This window comes from Gouania willdenowi, chromosome 8, assembly GCF_900634775.1.
Source record: "Gouania willdenowi chromosome 8, fGouWil2.1, whole genome shotgun sequence".
In the NCBI taxonomy this organism is placed as follows: Eukaryota; Metazoa; Chordata; class Actinopteri; order Blenniiformes; family Gobiesocidae; genus Gouania; species Gouania willdenowi.
In genome coordinates, this window is record NC_041051.1 from 14,233,782 (window position 1) to 14,252,866 (window position 19,085).

The 19,085-nt window shown below is 38.8% G+C and overlaps 1 protein-coding gene across 7 annotated transcripts in view; it reads left to right on the forward strand.

Annotated features, from left to right (window-relative positions):
* Positions 1-19,085, forward strand: part of cep112 (centrosomal protein 112) — a 141,962-nt gene that overhangs the window by 106,620 nt on the left and 16,257 nt on the right. For all 7 annotated transcript variants that reach the window (XR_003674630.1, XR_003674631.1, XM_028455099.1 and 4 more), the window contains one exon: positions 14,119-14,208. Coding sequence is in view for 5 of the 7 variants with exons in the window: in XM_028455099.1 (XP_028310900.1) it covers positions 14,119-14,208 (90 nt within the window). In the remaining 2 variants the exon portion in view is untranslated. The remainder of the gene's footprint in view (positions 1-14,118; positions 14,209-19,085) is intronic.

The following is a 19,085-nucleotide window of genomic DNA, read 5'->3' on the forward strand; positions in this document are numbered from 1 at the left end:
CCAACTTGCAGTCGGTAAAGCTTTGTTGTCCTCTATATTTTGTTTGCCCTGTTGAAGACTGTGTTGGAGATTTGAGGCCTGGGCGTCTGCATTAGAAACAGTCAACAGCTTTCTGTCCCCTCATTAATGTGATCCCCGAGTATTATTTACCCACTAATGAGACTTCAATAGCCTCATTCTGTAGCTGCTTATTGATGGACAAACATGGAGAAGAAAGGACAATCAGTGGGAGAGAGGAATGTAACATGTGCCAAATATTAAAACAACACATGTGTAGACTTGAAGGATGAGCGTACACAGATGTGGGAGAGCACATTAAAGAAGCAAACTGGGGTAGAGGCAGTGAATGGATTGAATGGAGGATTGAGAAGAAAAGAAGAAAGAGGAAAAAAATGGCACAGTGCTGTCAGTGGGCCATTGGAGGGAATGTGTCGCCTGCTGACATTGTTTCCATGCTGCTCACTTCAAAGGGCGCGGATTATGAAGAGAGCGAGGGGCTTCAGACAATGGGAGGAGAAGAAAATAACATCAAAGTTAGCCGCGCATTTGAATTGGGATAATCCCAAAACAGTGGTTCTGAATGCATACTGCACCAGATCAGATCTATTTTTTCCCTTCCCTTGCCAGGCCCTTTTTGCCTGAATTTAGCTCCCTTTGTGGCTCTACTGTACTTGGACTTCTAAAATGTGGGTGTTAACTGTAGAGACCTTTGCATCTCGTAAACCTCTTTTTTTTTAAATGACATTATAGTAAAGTCTGCTCGTTATCCAGTTCTCTGTGTGTGTATACAGTATGTGACACAAAGGCGTGCGTAGGAGTGAAGTATGTGTGTGTATATGCACATATAACGAGCTTGAGTGCTTTAATGCATGTGCCTGTTTGGCATAGGGTGCCACTATTTACCATGTTTGATCCAGTTAACTTTGAAAGGCCAGTTTTGATTCAAATATCCTTTTTAGAAAGTAAACAGTTCTCAAACAAATGTTCAAGAGTTGATAGGTCATACAGTATTAGGAAAATTACATTTACTTTTGCATCTCACCTTTAGCTTACCATGATCCACTCTCCAAACCTCCTTATAACACTCTGTATTCCTTTGTAGTTTCACGTCTAATGTGGCAGTAAGAAATGTCCCTGTCTCCTCTTCTTTCTACACGTACCGCGCCATGTTTTCTCAGAGAGAAGTGGTCATGTGACCGGGTACGTCACGTTCTCTGAAGTGAATTTGCAGAAAAAGTGTCTCCATAGCAATTTTTTCATACATTTCAATCTTGAGACGTCTAAAATTTCTCCTAAAGAAAGCGTAAAAACATTTTTAGCGACATTTGAGTGTTTTTTCGAAATTCAGGTGTTTCGATTACCAGTTTTTTTGCACTTTCGATTTTGTGTATTTCCAAGGGTAATAGAAACCCAGCTACTGATGAGAAGTGCAAGAAGTGAGTGACCCACTATTTCTGATCCTATCAGTTATCCTACAGGAAAAGCACGAGCGGGATATTTTTGGAACTAAAACTAACTGGTGTGAAAGCTAGATGATAGCTTTGTATTTTTTTTTTTTTTTTCCACATCGGGACAGGGCATACCTTTAACCAATTGTCGTTTGTTTCCCAACATTGCTTTTCATGACCTCTATTATATGTGAGCTTTTTTCATTAATGATGCCCTACGTTTGTGATGTAAAGTTTAATACTGGAGTCAATTGTTTTACTTGAGCACATGTTTATGCTTGTGTTTGTGCTTGTGTGCAGATTTGCATCCATGTTGGAGTGTGTACGTGCACTAGCCTGAAATGCCATCTCTGACAGAATTAAAGCCTTCCAAAAGAACATAAACACACACGCACGCACGCACGCATGCACACGCACACACACACACACACACACACACACACACACACTCACTCATATATATATACGCCTCTTCTCCCACTCAAATATTATCTTCCCAACTATATTTTCAAACTCTTCTTGTCACAAATTCTCTCTCCGTGTCCACACACACATACATACACACACAAACACTCACACACACACACACACACACTCACCTCACCCTGCCAAAGCGAGAGGTGGCTGGTGAATAAACAATGGCTCTCCGCCCATAGTGTCACCCGTCTGGGCTTTGATCAACACTGCTGTTCCTGCTCCCCACAGCAGTGCTTCCTGTCTTTCTGCTTTCTAAATACTGCCATGCATGCACACAATCACACACAGATACATGCACACGCACAAAACTTTGTGTTCATAGGTATACACACACACAATGTTTTTATTTGCACAAGGTTTTTTATCGTTTGGTGTATTGCTCCCTCAAATTCACACGGACTATGCCCGTTTTTGAGTTAGCGTCCTGTGCTAGCAGTGCTTCTTTGAGCAGTGTTGTATTCAGCCTCATGAATTCAGTGTTTGACACAAAGGCAGAATACGCACATTTGATCCTAGCTCAGCCAGGGTCCTATTATGATGACCTGCTGGTGAAATGACAAAAGACACATTACATAATGCATCAGTGACCATTGTCTAGAAAAGTCTGAGGATAACAGTGAATACTGAGTATTCCTCAGTTTATGTAGTCCATGTGATGGGCGGGCTGAGTATTTGTCAATCCACGATAATGAAACAGATTCTGTGAACACAAGGGCATAAACTCAGTAATACCCCCAACCACACAAACTTGTACAAATTCGAGGAGCTTATTATTGTAGCAGCAGCAGCAGTTTGTCTGTAGTTGTGTAGTTATGTATGCATTAGTTTCTGAGGTGGTTGAAGCAATGACTTTGCCTGTGGTAAGGAATGGAAGCATTGGATCAAGAACAGGTGTGCTGCATTCTCTGCTGCAGAAGCCAAAAGTTGCTTCAATGGTTTGGCGTATAATCGCGTGTTTGTTTGAGTCCTTCAACAGATCCACGTTTTGTTTCTTTTTCTAACTGTGTCTACCTTTTAAAGAGGGAAATAAAGAGCCTATCAAAAGTGAACTTTGGTCTGTTAGAAATGGCACTTTTTGGATCTACCAACTGCTTAATTAATGTAGCTTTAGTCCACTATATCTGCTACTGATTTAGTTTATTGTAAGTAAATTAATGTAAACTAAAACTGAAAATAATTATGACATACTAGACTTTTTGTTAGATTACTATAACACAATTATAATTTGCTGTCAGATATAACAGTTAGTTAAATTTGTATCATTATTATATCATGTTCTATGATATGATAAGCCAGAAACGAAAGTGCAAACACCATCATAGCATTTTTATTTTTCATTATTTGCACATTTGAAACTCGAACCTCTATTGGGTGTGAGGTGTATGAGGACAAAATCCATCCATCCATTTTCAGACCTGCTTTCTCCTATTTCAGAGTCGCAAGGGTCTGCCGGTGCCTATCTTTGGCTCACACTGGGCGTTAGGTGGGGGTACACCCTGGACAGAGAGGACAAAATCTAAAACAACAAATTACAAATGACAGATTTCAAAGATGTAGACCAAAATGACCAACTGCCTGACTGAGAGTACAAATTAAGTCAAATGTATCATGTGTGCTTGTTTAGTCCCTTTATACATTATTAACAGTAGGGATTAGAATTGATAAGAATTTAGCGATTCCATTATCGATACTGCTTATCGATTTGAGTCCTTACTGATTCTCTCATCGATTCTCATTGGGTGAGGGAATTAAATAATACAAATGTATTTGTTTGCTTTAACTCTTTATCTTATCTTTGTCTCTTTAATTTCCTGCAGGGATATCAGCTCTCTTTTAATCCACCAGGTAAGGCAGGTATAGATTGTTTTCACTGGATAATAATATATACAATATATGACACATTGGCTACAAACATTTGAGAATATTTAGTGCTCCTTTCAAACTTGATCCAAAAATAATTCAGACATAAAACAAATAATTATGTAAAAAAAAAAAAAAGAACACATAACCAAAAGTACAGCTGCACTTATCAACTGTGGTAGATTAACTATTTTTGTGCAGAAAAATTAGCACTTTTGCCTTGTCAGGAAGGATACAAGATCGTTCTGGACTTAGGGTATCTCCAGCTGTGGAGAACACCTCTTCAGATGGTGTTGAGGATTCCGGAAGCACGGAATCAACCAATGAAAAACAGAATTCACTGTTGAACGTGGAAATGGACAAAATCAGCATGTAACAGTGTCACCGAAACATTTTTTTTATGGGAAAATGTTTCCGGGGACTGCTGATTAGGTGCACCGCCTGCCCCCCTCCCGTCCTGGCCCCTTCAAACACCGCCTTACCACCCGAAATACCATCTAAACTACTAAAAAACTACGCAAATCATCACTGACTCCTAAATACGGAGCCACTAGTGCCTGTTTAACTTTACGGTGTCTGTGAATCTCCGTCCGTTTCTTGGAGTGGCGCTCCGTAAAATCATGTGACGTCATTACGTATTTGTGACGTAAGAGGAACTGATAAGCGGAATTGACAGGCAAGCAAACAAATGATTCCTAGGAATTGGATTACTGGGAACCGGTTCTCAGAAAGAACCGGTTTTCAATTCCCATCTCTAATCAACAGTGATAATCAAACCTATTGGTGATTTCATTTCACAGTGTGTATGTGTTATGGAAAGCTCTGCCAGCTTTTTCTCTACTCTCACACACTATTGATGTCATTGTAAACACCTGTCAGCGTTTACGGCCTTGTATTGGTTTGTGTGTGGATGCACGCACACGCAACTCTAAACATGTGCATTGTGTTTGCTGATTGATGACTTTTCCAGCTGTAAGCAGATTCCCAGCAGTCTTTGATCCACATATCAGAGGCGGTAAAAGTAGGAAAACATTCCAGGATACTAGCAGGGAACGTGGGAAGAAGTGGTCATAGTTGAGAGAGACCACACTCCATTTGCAGACAACAAACCAAATCACTCAGCAAACCATAAACCAAACACTTTGGTGCAGAAACTCTAGGGTGGCAAATTCAAATCAACTGTGTATCCTTGGCTTGACTCGTCTGTTTAAAGAATAGCACATAAAGTTACAGATCTGCATGATCAGTGGGAGAAAAACAAACAACGTAACTCAGTAAAATTCAGTGAGTTTAGCCTCTTAGTGTCTGTACTACGAAGCTTGATTTCTCTTCTCTTAACTTCCGGGATTTATTCTGTGTGCTGTACTACGATGCTGGTTAACTTTTTATTGGGGTAAATTACCATTAGCCTGGGGATAAGCCACATCCACTTCCTTACTTTTTGAAAGAAAGTGGGCATGGTAAGAAGTACCCCTGACTGCAGTCCGCAGTTCGGGGCGGAGCTCAACGCTGCTCAACGTCGGCCTGCTATTGGCTTTCAGTCCACAGTTTGGGGCAGAGCTCTGTGCTGCATGCTATTGTGCTGTGTGATTGTTATACAGTTAAAAATAATCAATCTCAAAATAAATAAATCATGCCATATAAATAATTGTATATGTTACATAATTCTATAGGCATACAAAATAGATATTGGTTAGGGTACGGGTTAGGGTTAGAGTAAGTCTGAACGCGATTGGTTTATTGAACGTTGAGCACCGCCCTGAAAGTTGAGTGCCACCCTGAACTGCAGGTTGCAGTCAGGGGCTTCTCCATGGTAATGGCATGGTTTCTGCTCAGTTCCCCGGTTCTTTCAAAACAGTTAAAGTGCTGTAACTGAGCCGTACAGAAAGAACGTCATATCTCCTGCGCCAAGCAGTGTCAAAACAAACATGGCGCCCACCACGTTCAGAGCTGTGCTCTGCTCTGTTTTAAAGCCCTGGATATATCATTGAAACCACAACAAGAAGATGTTTTAAAACCATAAGTCTGTACCCTACTACACGCCATTGTCCTCTGAACTTCTTAGCATGTCGCACTATGGTCGTCACTTCCACTCTTTGTTTGATTGGTTACTCTGCGCTTGTTTGTCTCGCCCCGCTCAGCCCCCTAGAACTCATACGCCTTGTGAGCGCTTCCAGACTGATCGCCTGTCAGGGTCAATAAGTGTTTGTTTTGATTTTGTTCATCGCCACACCCCTGTTGTTAGTTTCACCTGTGTTTAATTACCTCTGTTATTTAAGTGCTTGTTCATCCCTCACTTGTCAGTTCGTCTTGTTTCCCACGGCATGCCAGTCTGATTATTCCCTGTGTTCTAGTGTGCCGACTCCAGCATTCTCTCCTTATTGTCTATCAGCTTTCGTTTGGATTATTCCCTTGTACCTCTGTTTTTGGTACCGACTCTCAGTTCTTGTTTTTGGATTGTTCCTTGATTTTTTAGTCTGTTTAAATAAACGAGCCTCACTGACTACCGAGTCGAGTTGTCCTCTTGAGTCCTGTGAACTTCCCTCACATCGCCTGTATTAAACATTGAATAATACAAGGAGATTAGGATGGATTCCAGGCTTAATTACCATTGTAACTTACGCTGAACGGCTTACCTGTTCGGGACCAGGTTAAGATGTGGATCAAATCTTAGCGAGTATGAATGCACCGCCTCCTGACCAATCAGTTCTCTTGGAAAACAACCTGCCCAAGAATAGGTGAGTCATTCTCTGGACATGTTGCTGAGTGATCTGATCTGACAGCTGAGAGAAGAGAATGCAATCCTTTCATTTACCAGCTATCATCCTATAGGAAAGGTATAGATTATTATCTGATGGACCGATCTACATTTGTCAGCCTGTGTGTGTCGGGTGCTCTGTGACTGATAAACTCATTATTTAGTCATATGTGAGGACACAGAGAGCCTCAGTCCTGTAAGGTAATACAGGCTGTAAAAAATATTAATATTGTCCATCTTATGATTTAGGCTGAGCTGTATGAGTGTAGCATCAGGGCCACAGACTACACCCAAAATGAGGCGGGCACGTGAATAGAAACACAAAGTGATTAGTGTCCGTTTATTTTTAAATTCTAACAACAACAAAAACATTATTCTCAATTTTTCATAGACAAGTTTTCTTATACACAAAACACATGCCTGAAGAGGTTCAGCTTCTAAACGAGACAAAATCAAATAGATCAGATTTATAGTTTGGTGCAACTCCTGACAGTTAAACTGAACTTTAAAAAAAACAACACAACAGTTTTGAGGTTAAAGTGTTTACAACTTTTGCTGAACTTGACAATCATTAAATGCTGTACTCTCTGATAAGCAGAACAAATGTACAAATGCCCACACACAAACAGACATAGCAGACATATGGTGCATATTTTAGAGATGTTTCCTATTCTCTTTCTACTGTAGCTCACAGCAGCAGCAGAAAGAGACGGAGACAAAACAATAGAGAACACTGTGTTCCCCTCGTGGGCATAACTGAGTTGCAACATGTCTTCATTAGTACAGCAATTGTCTCACTTTATCAGTTCTAGCAGATACACTTCCTAAAGTGTGTGCATACTGCAAAAGACAAGGTAACTTGGATTTGCTCTCGGGAAGAGTTTACCAGTGCTTCCATCGCAGTATCATCCCACTTCACTTACAGATCAAGTCTGGGAGGAGTACTGAAAGGCATCAAAGCACCGAAAACAAGTCGATTCACACCAAGATCAGTGTTATCTTTCAGAGGGCTCCTCCTGGTCGACTTGCTAAAGCACGTCTTTTTATTCCGACTTACAGACAGCAAAGCAGAAGCAAAAGTTTCTCTTCTGCAACACCTCAGGAGGGAGACCTCTTCTCCACCTCCCCCCTGTCCTCCCCCACCCACAACTTCTCTCTTTACACTCACTTCTTTACCTTTCCCACAATCCTTTGATAAAATTGAAGATAAAAGAAAGTCTGTGCTCATCTCTCTGGCCAGCTTTCTCTCCTTGAGGTTAGCACCTCTTTTATTATTTACTGTTAGATCAGTAGTCACATATACACACACTGCCTTGTTCTACTAAATCTCATGTGTATGTCTGTGTGTGTGCGTATGCGTGTGGGCGCAGTCTAGATGCAATATCTTTGTTTATATACGTCTGTGCACTTTATGCCCCCTGTGTATGTTTGTGTTCTTTCCCTTTTCTTGTCTCTCTGCGTCAGCGCGTGCGTGCATTTGTGTGTGTATGTGTATGTGTGTGTGCACTTGGCTGGAGGCGTTTTTTCTTTTTTGCTGCTGTCTAAAGTCGTCCAGCCTCAGTGTCATTAGAGGATCTCTTTAATCCAGACTTTGGGAGAAACTTCTGACAGCACGCTGCAAATAGAACACATGAAGAGCAGCTCAGCTCCTAACAAAACACAGAGTTTAAAGAGGCCCATTGGCCTTCTCCCCCTTCTCTCATTTTTTTCCCTCCCTTCTTTCTTCTTTGCTTTTTTCCCCTGCCCACTGTTGCTTTTACTTCACCCCAGGGAAACATGCTTGCCTTATCTGTGCAGGAGGACCACCCAAGAAAGATGACTCAGTCATTGGTGTTTGTGCACCAATGGGTGTATGCGCACAGTTGTGTGCATACAAGTAGGTGCGCTCTCATTTGTGGAACATGTATAGCGCTCACATTTTTAGAACTTTTGCTGTTAATATTAATACATGCCTATACCTGCATGAATTGCTGTGAGCGTTGTGTTTGTTGGTGCTTGTGAGTGTGTGCGCCTCGCTAATCCTTTGAGGTAAAGTTGGGAATGAAAGAGAGAAGCATATTGCTGACTGAGAGGTGAAAGAGGCCGTCATGGGTTCTTACAGTTTGCATATGTTCTGCCTTGTTTTGATTCTTCCCTCTCAGTTTTTCTTATTTTAACATTTATGAATGTATTTGTTATTTCTGCCCCATTTACCTGTTTTCATTCCCAAACTTTGGATAAACCGTGGATGGATGTGGCTGATAGAGTCCATATTTTGTCTGATTTGTAAAATCTCTAATTTGCACAAAATTTTATTATAAATTAAAGTGAAGACAGAGACCATCTGGCGACAGGGGGCGTGGCCAGCCTAGGGGAACTATCAGGTTGGACACGCCCCAGAAAGTGAAAATGATGATTGATGCTTTTGAGTCAATTCTTAACATTCAACAAAATATTTGATAAATTTCAGTCAAGCTTTTGTTCTCATCATAACACTGAAACTGCTCTTATCAAAGTGATCAATGACATAGGGTTGAACACTGATTCAGGGAAAGTATCTGTTCTCATTCTTTTGGATCTAAGTGCTGCATTTGACACTGTAGATCATACAATTTAGTTGCACAGATTGCAAACATCGGTTGGACTAAATGGAAAAGTAATGCAATGGTTTAAGTCATACTTGGAGGAGCAAAGTTATCTTGTAAGCATTGGAAACTTTGAATCTGACAGATTACCAATGTCCTGTGGTGTTCCTCAGGGCTCTGTTTGTGGACACCTTCTGGTTAGCCTTTATATGCTTCCTTTAGGACAAATGTAATATTTACACTGGCTCTAGGGCTGGGCGATTTTGCCAAAAAAAAAAAAATCAGATAACTACATATTTCATAACATATAACATTACAATTAAAAAATAATAAACTCTTCCCTTAGCATCTCAACATAGTGTAAATAAAAAATGTAACATGCCTGTGGCACACATATACCCTACTCAAAGGGTAAAGTAAATGTAAACAAAGAGGGAGCTGGCTCACATCGGAACACAAAAAAAATTAAAATTAAAAATTTGCAAAATAAAAATCGTTTTTATCTACAAATTTGATTAATCGATTGAATTGTTTTTTTGCCCCGCCCTAACTGGCTCCCAGTCAGCCTCAGAATAGACTTTTAAGTTCTGCTGCTGCTGTATAAATCTGTGAATGGGTTTGGTCCAGAATCAGTGAGATGTTAGTCAGGTATGAACCCAGCAGGTCTCTCAGATCTATGGACACATGTCAGATAGTGGAGCCCAGAGCTCACAGTAAACATGGTGATGCTGCTTTTAGTTGTTATGCTGCAAAGAAGTGGAACAAACTGCCAGCAGAGTTGAAGTCAGCATCCAATGTGAACATTTTTAAATCAAAGTTTTGGTCATGTTGTTGATGTAATGTATTTGTTGATCATTTTAAATGATATTCTTATAGATTTTAAGCTGTTGAATGTTTTCTGTTGCACTTTTTGATAATGTAAAGCACATTGAGTTGCCTTGTGTATGAAATACGCTATACAAATGCATTTGCTTTGCCTTTTTATAAAGTAACTCTTGGGATACATCAAAGCAAATCACCTCCGAGGAAGACTGGCAGTTGACAATTGAAACATGTCAGAAGATCAAATTTCCTGAAAAAAAATTGATTAAATTAACGAAACCTTGAGATGTATTTCAAAAAAAGAAGACAAAATGACTTTGCTGGAGTTAGAGTGAAGACACTTCCAAGTGCAGAAACAATTAGCATGTATCTTTTACAAAAACTGCTATACTGTTATTACAAACATCACAGCTAAATATACAGAACTACATGCAGGAGTCAATAAATATCCACAAAGAATTATCAGTACTTATGCAACACTTCTTTAAGTAAGAATGCAATCAAAAGTGCCATGTTCAACCCAGAATAAAAGTATATCATTGTTGGTCTCTCCCACAGTATCCATCCAATACATAAAGAAAACACTTAATTTATGTTATACAAAACTTGAAATTTGATTAATTCCTGTTTGTAGCTGAAGTTGTTGTGCTAAAGGTCAGTTGGTAGAACACACCTCCCTATGGGAGCTTCAGGACAAAACTTTCACTCTTCATCATCACCTTTAATCTCTTTTTATTATAAATGAAGATGTATTAAAAATATAAATAACTAAAATTACAATTTAAATATCGAGTGCACAAGTGTTTTAATGAGAGACTAATGATAGATCATCACATCTGTTTGAAGGACTGTGCAGTTTTATGCACTATTTACTTTGTATTAGGTTTTTTTTACATTCTTACTCCTGATTTAAACCTTGGTCTTTAGTCTAGACAAAAAACAACACTTCTGTTAAGCTCCCCTTATGATTTTCTAATTGAACTGACATATTTTGGACTTTGACCTTCTATTTGTTTTGAGATCAAACCGAGAACCCCAAGAAAGTCACACCTACTTCCCAGCAGAAATGTTCACCTTGCCCAGAATCACGTTCATTTGTTTGTTTTTCAGTGGGTGACATTCCAGAAGCAACATTAGACTTGTATGAGTTGGGTCAGTTCTAATTTTAAGGCCTTCCCTGTCAAGGAAAAAGACCTTTAGTCAACCGATAAACATAAAATGATGAAATTGAGAGCAATGGGTTGCGTTGGTTGTAGATGTTTGCTACAGTTGTGGCTGTAAATGTTGGAGGAATACCCTAATTAATAAAGATAAGCATGAAAAGCAACATATAGAGCAAAGATGAAGAATCATCTGATCTAAAAGTTTACCGTTGCCCTGAGCATCTGGGTCGGACATACGGAGCTCATGCCTTTCACCTGGACCGTTTCCCTCCAGATAATTAACAAACCAACGCTTGGCCTACTCACTTAACTCCAGAGGGGGGAGACACTGCTGAGCTTGATGCTTATGAGTGGCCCACACACTTAAATAGTGTGTGTACATCTAAAAATGCATTTGAATTCATTTATGACAAAGTTTGCATGTGTTTGCACTAGGGGTGTGACGATACGCTCAGCTCACAAGACGAGACACGATATTGGGTTCACGAGAATGAGACGAGATTTTAAGAAAACTACAATGACAAAATATATGACTGGACCAACAGACTTTTATTTAAATTCAAATCCAAATTCAAAACAGCTTCATTGGCATGAGAAAACAGGTTTACATTGCCAAAGCAAGTGTGAGAATCAAAAAGATTGAATGTTATAAAATTTGTGCAAAACAATAAGATTAAAATAAAATAATAAAATAGGCTTATATGTAGAACACAATTTACAATTAAGTTATAAATAAAAGTCGAGGTTATGTACAGAATATTATTTATTTATTTAACCAAGTTGCACATTTATTTTGAAATGTTTTATTATAACTCTTTACATGCATGATGTAAGCATGAGCTTTTAATAAACTTCTTCTACCACAAATTGAAACGAAAACTAAAATTTATAAAAGTTAATATTTCTTAATTTTTTTCAAGTGCAAACAATATTATGTGCAAAACCAAATCAAAGTTCTACTCTGTCAATACAGAGTGCAAATAGTGCAAACAGACCCTGAACAAGTATGTCATTAACAACATGCTGCAACTACACAGCCATGTTTTTTTTTAACTGTTAATAAACTACTACAACTGCAAATTGAAACTCGAAAGAACTAAAATTTACTCTTCCTCCTTCTTCTTTTCCTCCTCCTGCTTTAGGTTCTGGCAGGCTAGAGGTAGCAAAGGCACATTATTGCCCCCACAGGTCACAAATAAAGGTTTGGATAGCTCACAAAATTTTATTTTATTTTTTTAAAAATTTAATAAAAATCTTGCGAGAAAGATTTTTAACGTGACGAGAAATCTCGTTGAGTTTAATCTTGCGAGATCTCGCGGTACGAGATCTCGTCACACCCCTAATTTGTACCAATGGTCCACTGTAACTTCCGTTAGGCCTAATCAGAGATTAAATGTTTATGTTTGCGCTATAAACATCAAGTTACACAGGAGCATTCAGAACAATGCAAAATGACATTAGGGTTCATTTTCATTTGTCAGAGTTTAAGAGCAAAGTTTTTGAATTTAAATAATTGTATTTTCTTACAAAATGTTATAGCATTCACAGGGTTCTCGCCAACTCTGTTAAGTGTAGGGCCCCCTGATGTAGTGATTTTGATCCCCTACGCTCTGATGTTTTTTTCCTTTTTTATCCGGTACTGTTTGCAATAATTGTTGCACACTTGGACAAAAAAGGGACTTCCAGGCGTGCACGGGTTGATTAAACTCTCTGTCTTCACCTGAGGACCACGAGGACCCCTGCAGCCACTTAGCTGTCCCTGATGTTGCCTGTACCCATAATTACCGCCCAATATAAACAATGCTTTAACCAGACGTAGCGTGTAGCGACACATGAAGCTGCTCGTCATGTTTATAACTCACAATGGATCATTCTACAAGCGCACGCACGGATGTGAATAGTGTGGTTGAAACGGTTACGGGCATAAAGAGACATCAGCTTAATTCGGGTCAGACGGGTTTGAGTTCTGTTGAGCTCCGGCTGGGTCAGGTCTTCTTTTTTGGCCCGATTAAAGCTCTACTGTGTGCATTCTCCGCTTTGTAACCCATAATCACCGTCCAATATAAACAGTGTGTGTCGTAACCTAATCAAAAACTATCAACTAAATGAAACAATAGCAAAATATTAATTTCATGGGTTGGTCAGGTTGATCAGGTTGGTCAGGTCCCAATATTACTGTGAGTCCCACATAATACTTGATTTAAATCTTCAAATTGAATTGGTCTTTGACTTGAAATTGGCACATTTTGTAACTCTGGGGGAATTCAAGACAATTATACAAGAAAGAGAAATGAGCTCAATCGGATCTTGTAACTGTAAACATGTATACATTATTCTTGCTCTCTAGTAATGTGTGACCACATCTTATTTGTGTTTTGTGTTTGCGTTTGCTGTAACCATTCTGTTTTGTTGGTATTTTTTGTAGGTTTTTTTTTTTTTCTTAACCAGGTCACTAGTGAAAAAATAGGCTTTTACCTGGTTAAATAAAGGATGTTGATTGATTGATTTTTAATAAAATGTTAGTTCTTGTCTATATAGTGTGTTGAGGAGTTGTCGAGGACCAAGCCTGAATAACTCTTAACTCCATTCATCATAACCCTCCACCTATTCAAAAATAACTAACAGATTAAAATAGAAATTAAAGATAAAAACTTTAGCTTTACTTCAAAAATGTTGTCCCTCAAAATGCAGAAAATAGTGTCTCAGAGGGTTATGAATTTCTAAATTTTACAATGGGGGGGATGCCCCTAGACCCCCTACAACGCACTGTGAATAAATCTTGGTGAGAACCCTGATATTCTTTTACTAGAGTATGTTTTTGCTTGTGTGCATCTCTGCGTATCTCTTCCTCCCTCTGTTTGTTTTCTACGTGTTTGTGGCTGTAACACCCTCTCAGAAGCAGCCCCTTATCCCCTGCCCACTTTCACTACAGAATATGATTGCCTTAAATACACATGACGATGCATTTCAAATTGAATTACTTATCTCATCAATCAGCCAAATTACCGTCTCTCAATCTCTTCCAGGCGCTGCAGGAGAAAGTGGAAAGTCTACAGAGAGAGCTGCACTCGTCAGAGAAGAAACGGATTAGCAAAGAGCTGGAGAGTGAAGAGAAGGTAACGCAGTCTTTTTTGGGGGGTCTCTCTAGTTCTTTATATGCTTGTCAGGCTCAAGAGAGGCCAAATATCTCACTCAGTCTCATTTGCTGCCAACCAATATTGTTGCATCACTCTTGCTGCTCCTTTAACCCTCTGCTGTCAGCCTCTCTGCCTTTATTCACCCTGCTCATACATAGCATCTGTAGGAGATGCTTTCTTCTTGTATTCATTTTTGTGGCTTATTCAACGACCAGCTCTGTTCCCTGTATTCTCACCTGATCTCATCATTTCATTTTCCTATCAGTTTGATTTTACCAATATGTTCCACCAGCTAGACCCTCCCCTTTCAGCCCTCCCCTCATCACTCTTACCTTTTATCATTCTCATGTTCAGAGCCAGAGATATGCCCTCTCGCACATTTCCCAAATTCCTTGAGATCTGGCTTCAAGAGTCGGTGCCTAGGGCCCAGAATGCTACCACTGCCTGTGTTCAAAAGAGAAGTCTCTGTGTGTGCGTGCATGCGTGCGTGGGTGCGTGTGCGTGCGTGCACACTCCTCATGGATCCCCGGAATGCCCTGTAATCAGGCTCGGTTTTGACCTTGACACACACTGAGAAGAAAGCACTAATGACTACACTCACACAAGAGGTTGTGCTCTGTTCCATGGTATGTACACCAAAGGCTTTCATTCTGCCGTGTCTCCTCTGATCCACCCACTGACCCTTGTACACACTTTACACTCTCGTCACACACCTCATTGTCCGGCCATCATAAATCTCAGGAGAGGAGTCTGCAGACTTCAGGATCCTTTGGTTGTGGAGAAGCTGTTTATGGTTTGTTAAGTTGAAATATACCCTGAATTTGCCCACAGTGCTCTACATACATATGGATATGATATGATGTTCCTGTGATAAATCTTTTTTGCATGTTATCATTGACACCATAAACATTCCTCAAAAGATCGTCAAAACCAGTCTGCACAGCATATGTTCCTCCACATGCTGGAAATGTGCTCAATGTGTGCTTCATCTTCTCAAAAAACCCATTTGTGATTGTATATTTAGTCCGTTTTGAATGTTCCAGGACTCCTTTTCCCCCTTTGGGTTCTTTACTTACTAAGATCATGTTGACTCTACTTCATGCCAAATAATATTTTAGTTTTTTCATGAATTCATTTTTACTTCAAAACTACTTTATAAATGTGTAACGGCAGGGTAAATATTTTCTCAAAACCTCTGATGAGCCTTTTATTGTTTTTTTTTTCCAAAGACATAGTTATTGAGCTTCTTCATTTTTATGGTCACGTTTAATTTAACTTAGGGCTTCACAATTAATCAAATTTTGATTGTGATCACGATTTTGGTTGCCACAATTAAATTAATCTGATCGTCCACAATATTTACATTTAAAATACCGGCTCTGCACTCTGTAATAAATTATTTATTTTGTTTGCCTTTGGTACATTTTTTTTTTGCTAGAATTTTTATTTAAAGCTTCATTTTGCACTGTAAACTGTACACATAGTGTTTGTTGAAAAGTAGTGTAATAAAAACATGATAAATAATTGTGATCGTGATTACAATATTGTTGAAAATAATCATCTTGTTGGCCATAATCGTGCAGCCCTAATTTAACAAATTTTTGATACAATCTTACTTTATCTTTATCATTAGTTTTTTTAATCTAATTTATCTCTATAACTAGCTCTATTAGGTTTTTGGCTGATTTGCACCTTTCTGTTAATTAAGAAAATACGAAGAGCAAAAAAAATGCAAAAATCTTACAATAATATTAAGTTCCATACACTTACTAGTTCTTGGTTCACTGTTACAAACACGTTTATTTCATTTATCTTTCATTGTTTGGCAGTGACAGAGGGTACAATAGAGCTAAAAAAGGAAGTAAGGTTAAATAAGTGTCAGCAGAGAAATGACTAAGAAAACCTGAGACACAAAGCGCACACCTGTGCAAGACATGTGCAAGCTTTTATCAGAATAAGAAGGAAAGCGCTGGAATGTTCACATCAGCCCACATGCAACCTGCCAATGTTTGGTTCATGTTTTCTTTTTTGCATCGATCTCAGGATTTGTCTATTGTACTTATTTTTAGTTTTGCTTTACATTGGTATTACTGCGTTTCATTGCTTTTTATTGTGGGAATGCTTTGATTGTTGTTTCTTTTGTCTTGACTTTTGTCCTACTTTTGTGCCTCTTTAATTGTTTGGTCTGTCAAAGCATTCAGTTTTTAGAGGAAGTCAAAATGGATCATGCAAACATACTGTAGATACAAGTCTTGGTAAAAACAAGAAGAAATCATTTGAACATCTAGAGTAAGCAAAGCAAGCATTAGTCCAGACATTATTAAGTGGTGTGTGTTTTTATAAATGTGCACCCAATAAAGTCAACTCTTTTTAACATTTTAGTTATCTTTTTTTTTTCTTAGTTTCAATTTGCTTCTCTTTTTTCTCATTTTTATGTATTTTTATGTATATTGTCTGCCCTTTATTCAGCCTTACAGAATAAGAACTACGATATTTGACTAAACTTTAGTCAACACGTTAATGTTTCTCTGCTAAGAACAGCAGGTAAACATTTCCTGTTGAGAGAAACATAAGCTCTTCTATTCCATAGAAATGCACCAATTGTGCACAAAAAAGGTTGGGGTAGGGTTGGGCTCAATTATATTATTGAATTACCATTACGTCTTCAATGATCAATTACAATTATGGTGACCGGTGTTTTTTCCAATTGCAATTAAAATTACAATTATCATTTCCTCCTGAATATCAATTACTAAAGTTCAATTCAATTAATCACAATTACCAATCCTGAAATAAATAACCCCAATAGCTTTCCTCTTTTGTTAGCTTTCTGTTAGCATCACTTATGATAACAGTTCACTTTGACCCATGTCTTAAATTATCTGTAAAATACACTAAAAAATATTATCTATCATCTAATTTGCTTTTTATCTCTTGATTACCTTGTTAGGCTTCCTTATCCTTGAAAATATTGGTATTAATATTTTTGGTGTGGGCGTCTGAGCCTTTTTTTCTGTCAAAAATGAGGAAATGATCCTCAAGAAAAGTGACAGGTATGTGGGGAAACTTGATCTGAAACATATTTTATTAATTACATATGTGTAAGCCAAAGAACTGTAACATGGTTCCACAGGTTTGCGTTTCATTCAATTGTAATGCCAATTACAATTACAAAGTCAATTATCTGAACTCATATACAGTTCGATTACAATTACAACAGCAATAGATTTTTTTTTTTTTCAATTCCAATTATAATACGTCATAACTGTAATTAATTACAGTTATCATTTCCCCCAACCCTGACACAGACAGGTATGTCATGTTCTATTTATTTGCTGGCAGGACTGAACCTTATGTGTGTCCCACAAATATCGTAATAACCAGCACACTAGTTTTTGGGTTATGATATTAAAACTACAGGCATCCACTCTGTGTCTGCTCACACTCATAACGTGCCCACTGATCTGTCTTGATGCGCCTGTGGTACTGATCCCTTGCATGCTAACGCAGTCTCTCCTCCCAAACTTCACACACACTTTGCCTGCGTTAGACTGCGGGGCCCTCACAGGCCCCCTCCTACTCTAAAATGGCAGATCATCAGCTCACTGGGGCTCCTTCTCCTTGAAGAGAGGAGCAGAATGTTGAAGAGAGAGAGCAGATATTTGTATGAATCCATAATGATGTGGCAACAGTGAGTGTTTTAGAGATGCATTTGCTGCTTCTAAATTTTGCATGATAAAGAATAGATCATCCCTGGTGTTGTTTTCAGTATTGATGCAGATAGAAAAGTGTAGTGGAGATCAGCTTAAGTTCCCTCGGCTCAGTCGTTTTTCTCTTTTCTCTTTTCATTGACGCACAATTACTCCAGCAGCCATCAAAGCGTCTCACAAAAGATCTCTTGCCACATCTAATCGGATGCTGTCCTTTTTTTGAGATTTCTTTTTATGAAGCACTTCATTTTTCTCTCTCATCCCAAGCACTTCTTTTCTTTTTTTTTTCTTTTTTTTATTTCAAATCACTTCCTTGATGTGCTCACTGTGTGCTTGCTCAATGGGCGTGGAGGCAAAAAATTACAAATTGTCTTTCCAGCAGCCACTAACCCTTCCCGACCCATCCCCTCGAAAGCCTGCACGCACTCACACATGCACACACATACATGTGCATCCTAAAGTCATTAGCATACATCAAGCTTTCCAACCATGTGACAAACTTCATTTGAACATTGAAAGCGTTGAGGGCTTATTCCTTTCTGCTGGCAGCTGTCAGAAACCACGCCACGTGACAGAACCCAACGCAAGGGAAAGTCAAAACCACAATCTCAACACTATATATAGATCAAATGTTGTCATTTTAAGATGACTGGGAGGGGGAAAATGACTGCTGCTCCATTCAGTCTTCAAACAGAGGAACATGCGCTTCATGAGGAACAAACGAAATCTCATTTTTGAAAAAAAAGGCGATGCAGAGATTAAAATCAGAATTTTCTTCAAATATCATCGTCCCTTTTGATTGCTAGGTGATGTGCTGGCATACTTTATCCCAGTGATTCCCTCTCTCTTCTGTTTCTTTCCTATTCCAATCCCTGGTCCTCTAATGGCCAATACCTCATAAAGGGTTTGATCAGTACGCCTAGTCTTAGGCATTCAACATCTGTCCTCATGATGTAGAGTCTTATTCTCTAAAACCATTGCATATTTTCTTCCACCTGTCTAAAGTAGAAATAAGATATTGAAAAAAGGGGAAATATGCCTGCATGAAGAAAAACTGAGACGTGAGAGAAAGAACCCCTAAGATTGAAGAGTTTCTCAGGGAACAAGTCGGATTTGTTTAGGAACTCAGAAGCTTCTTATTTGAAG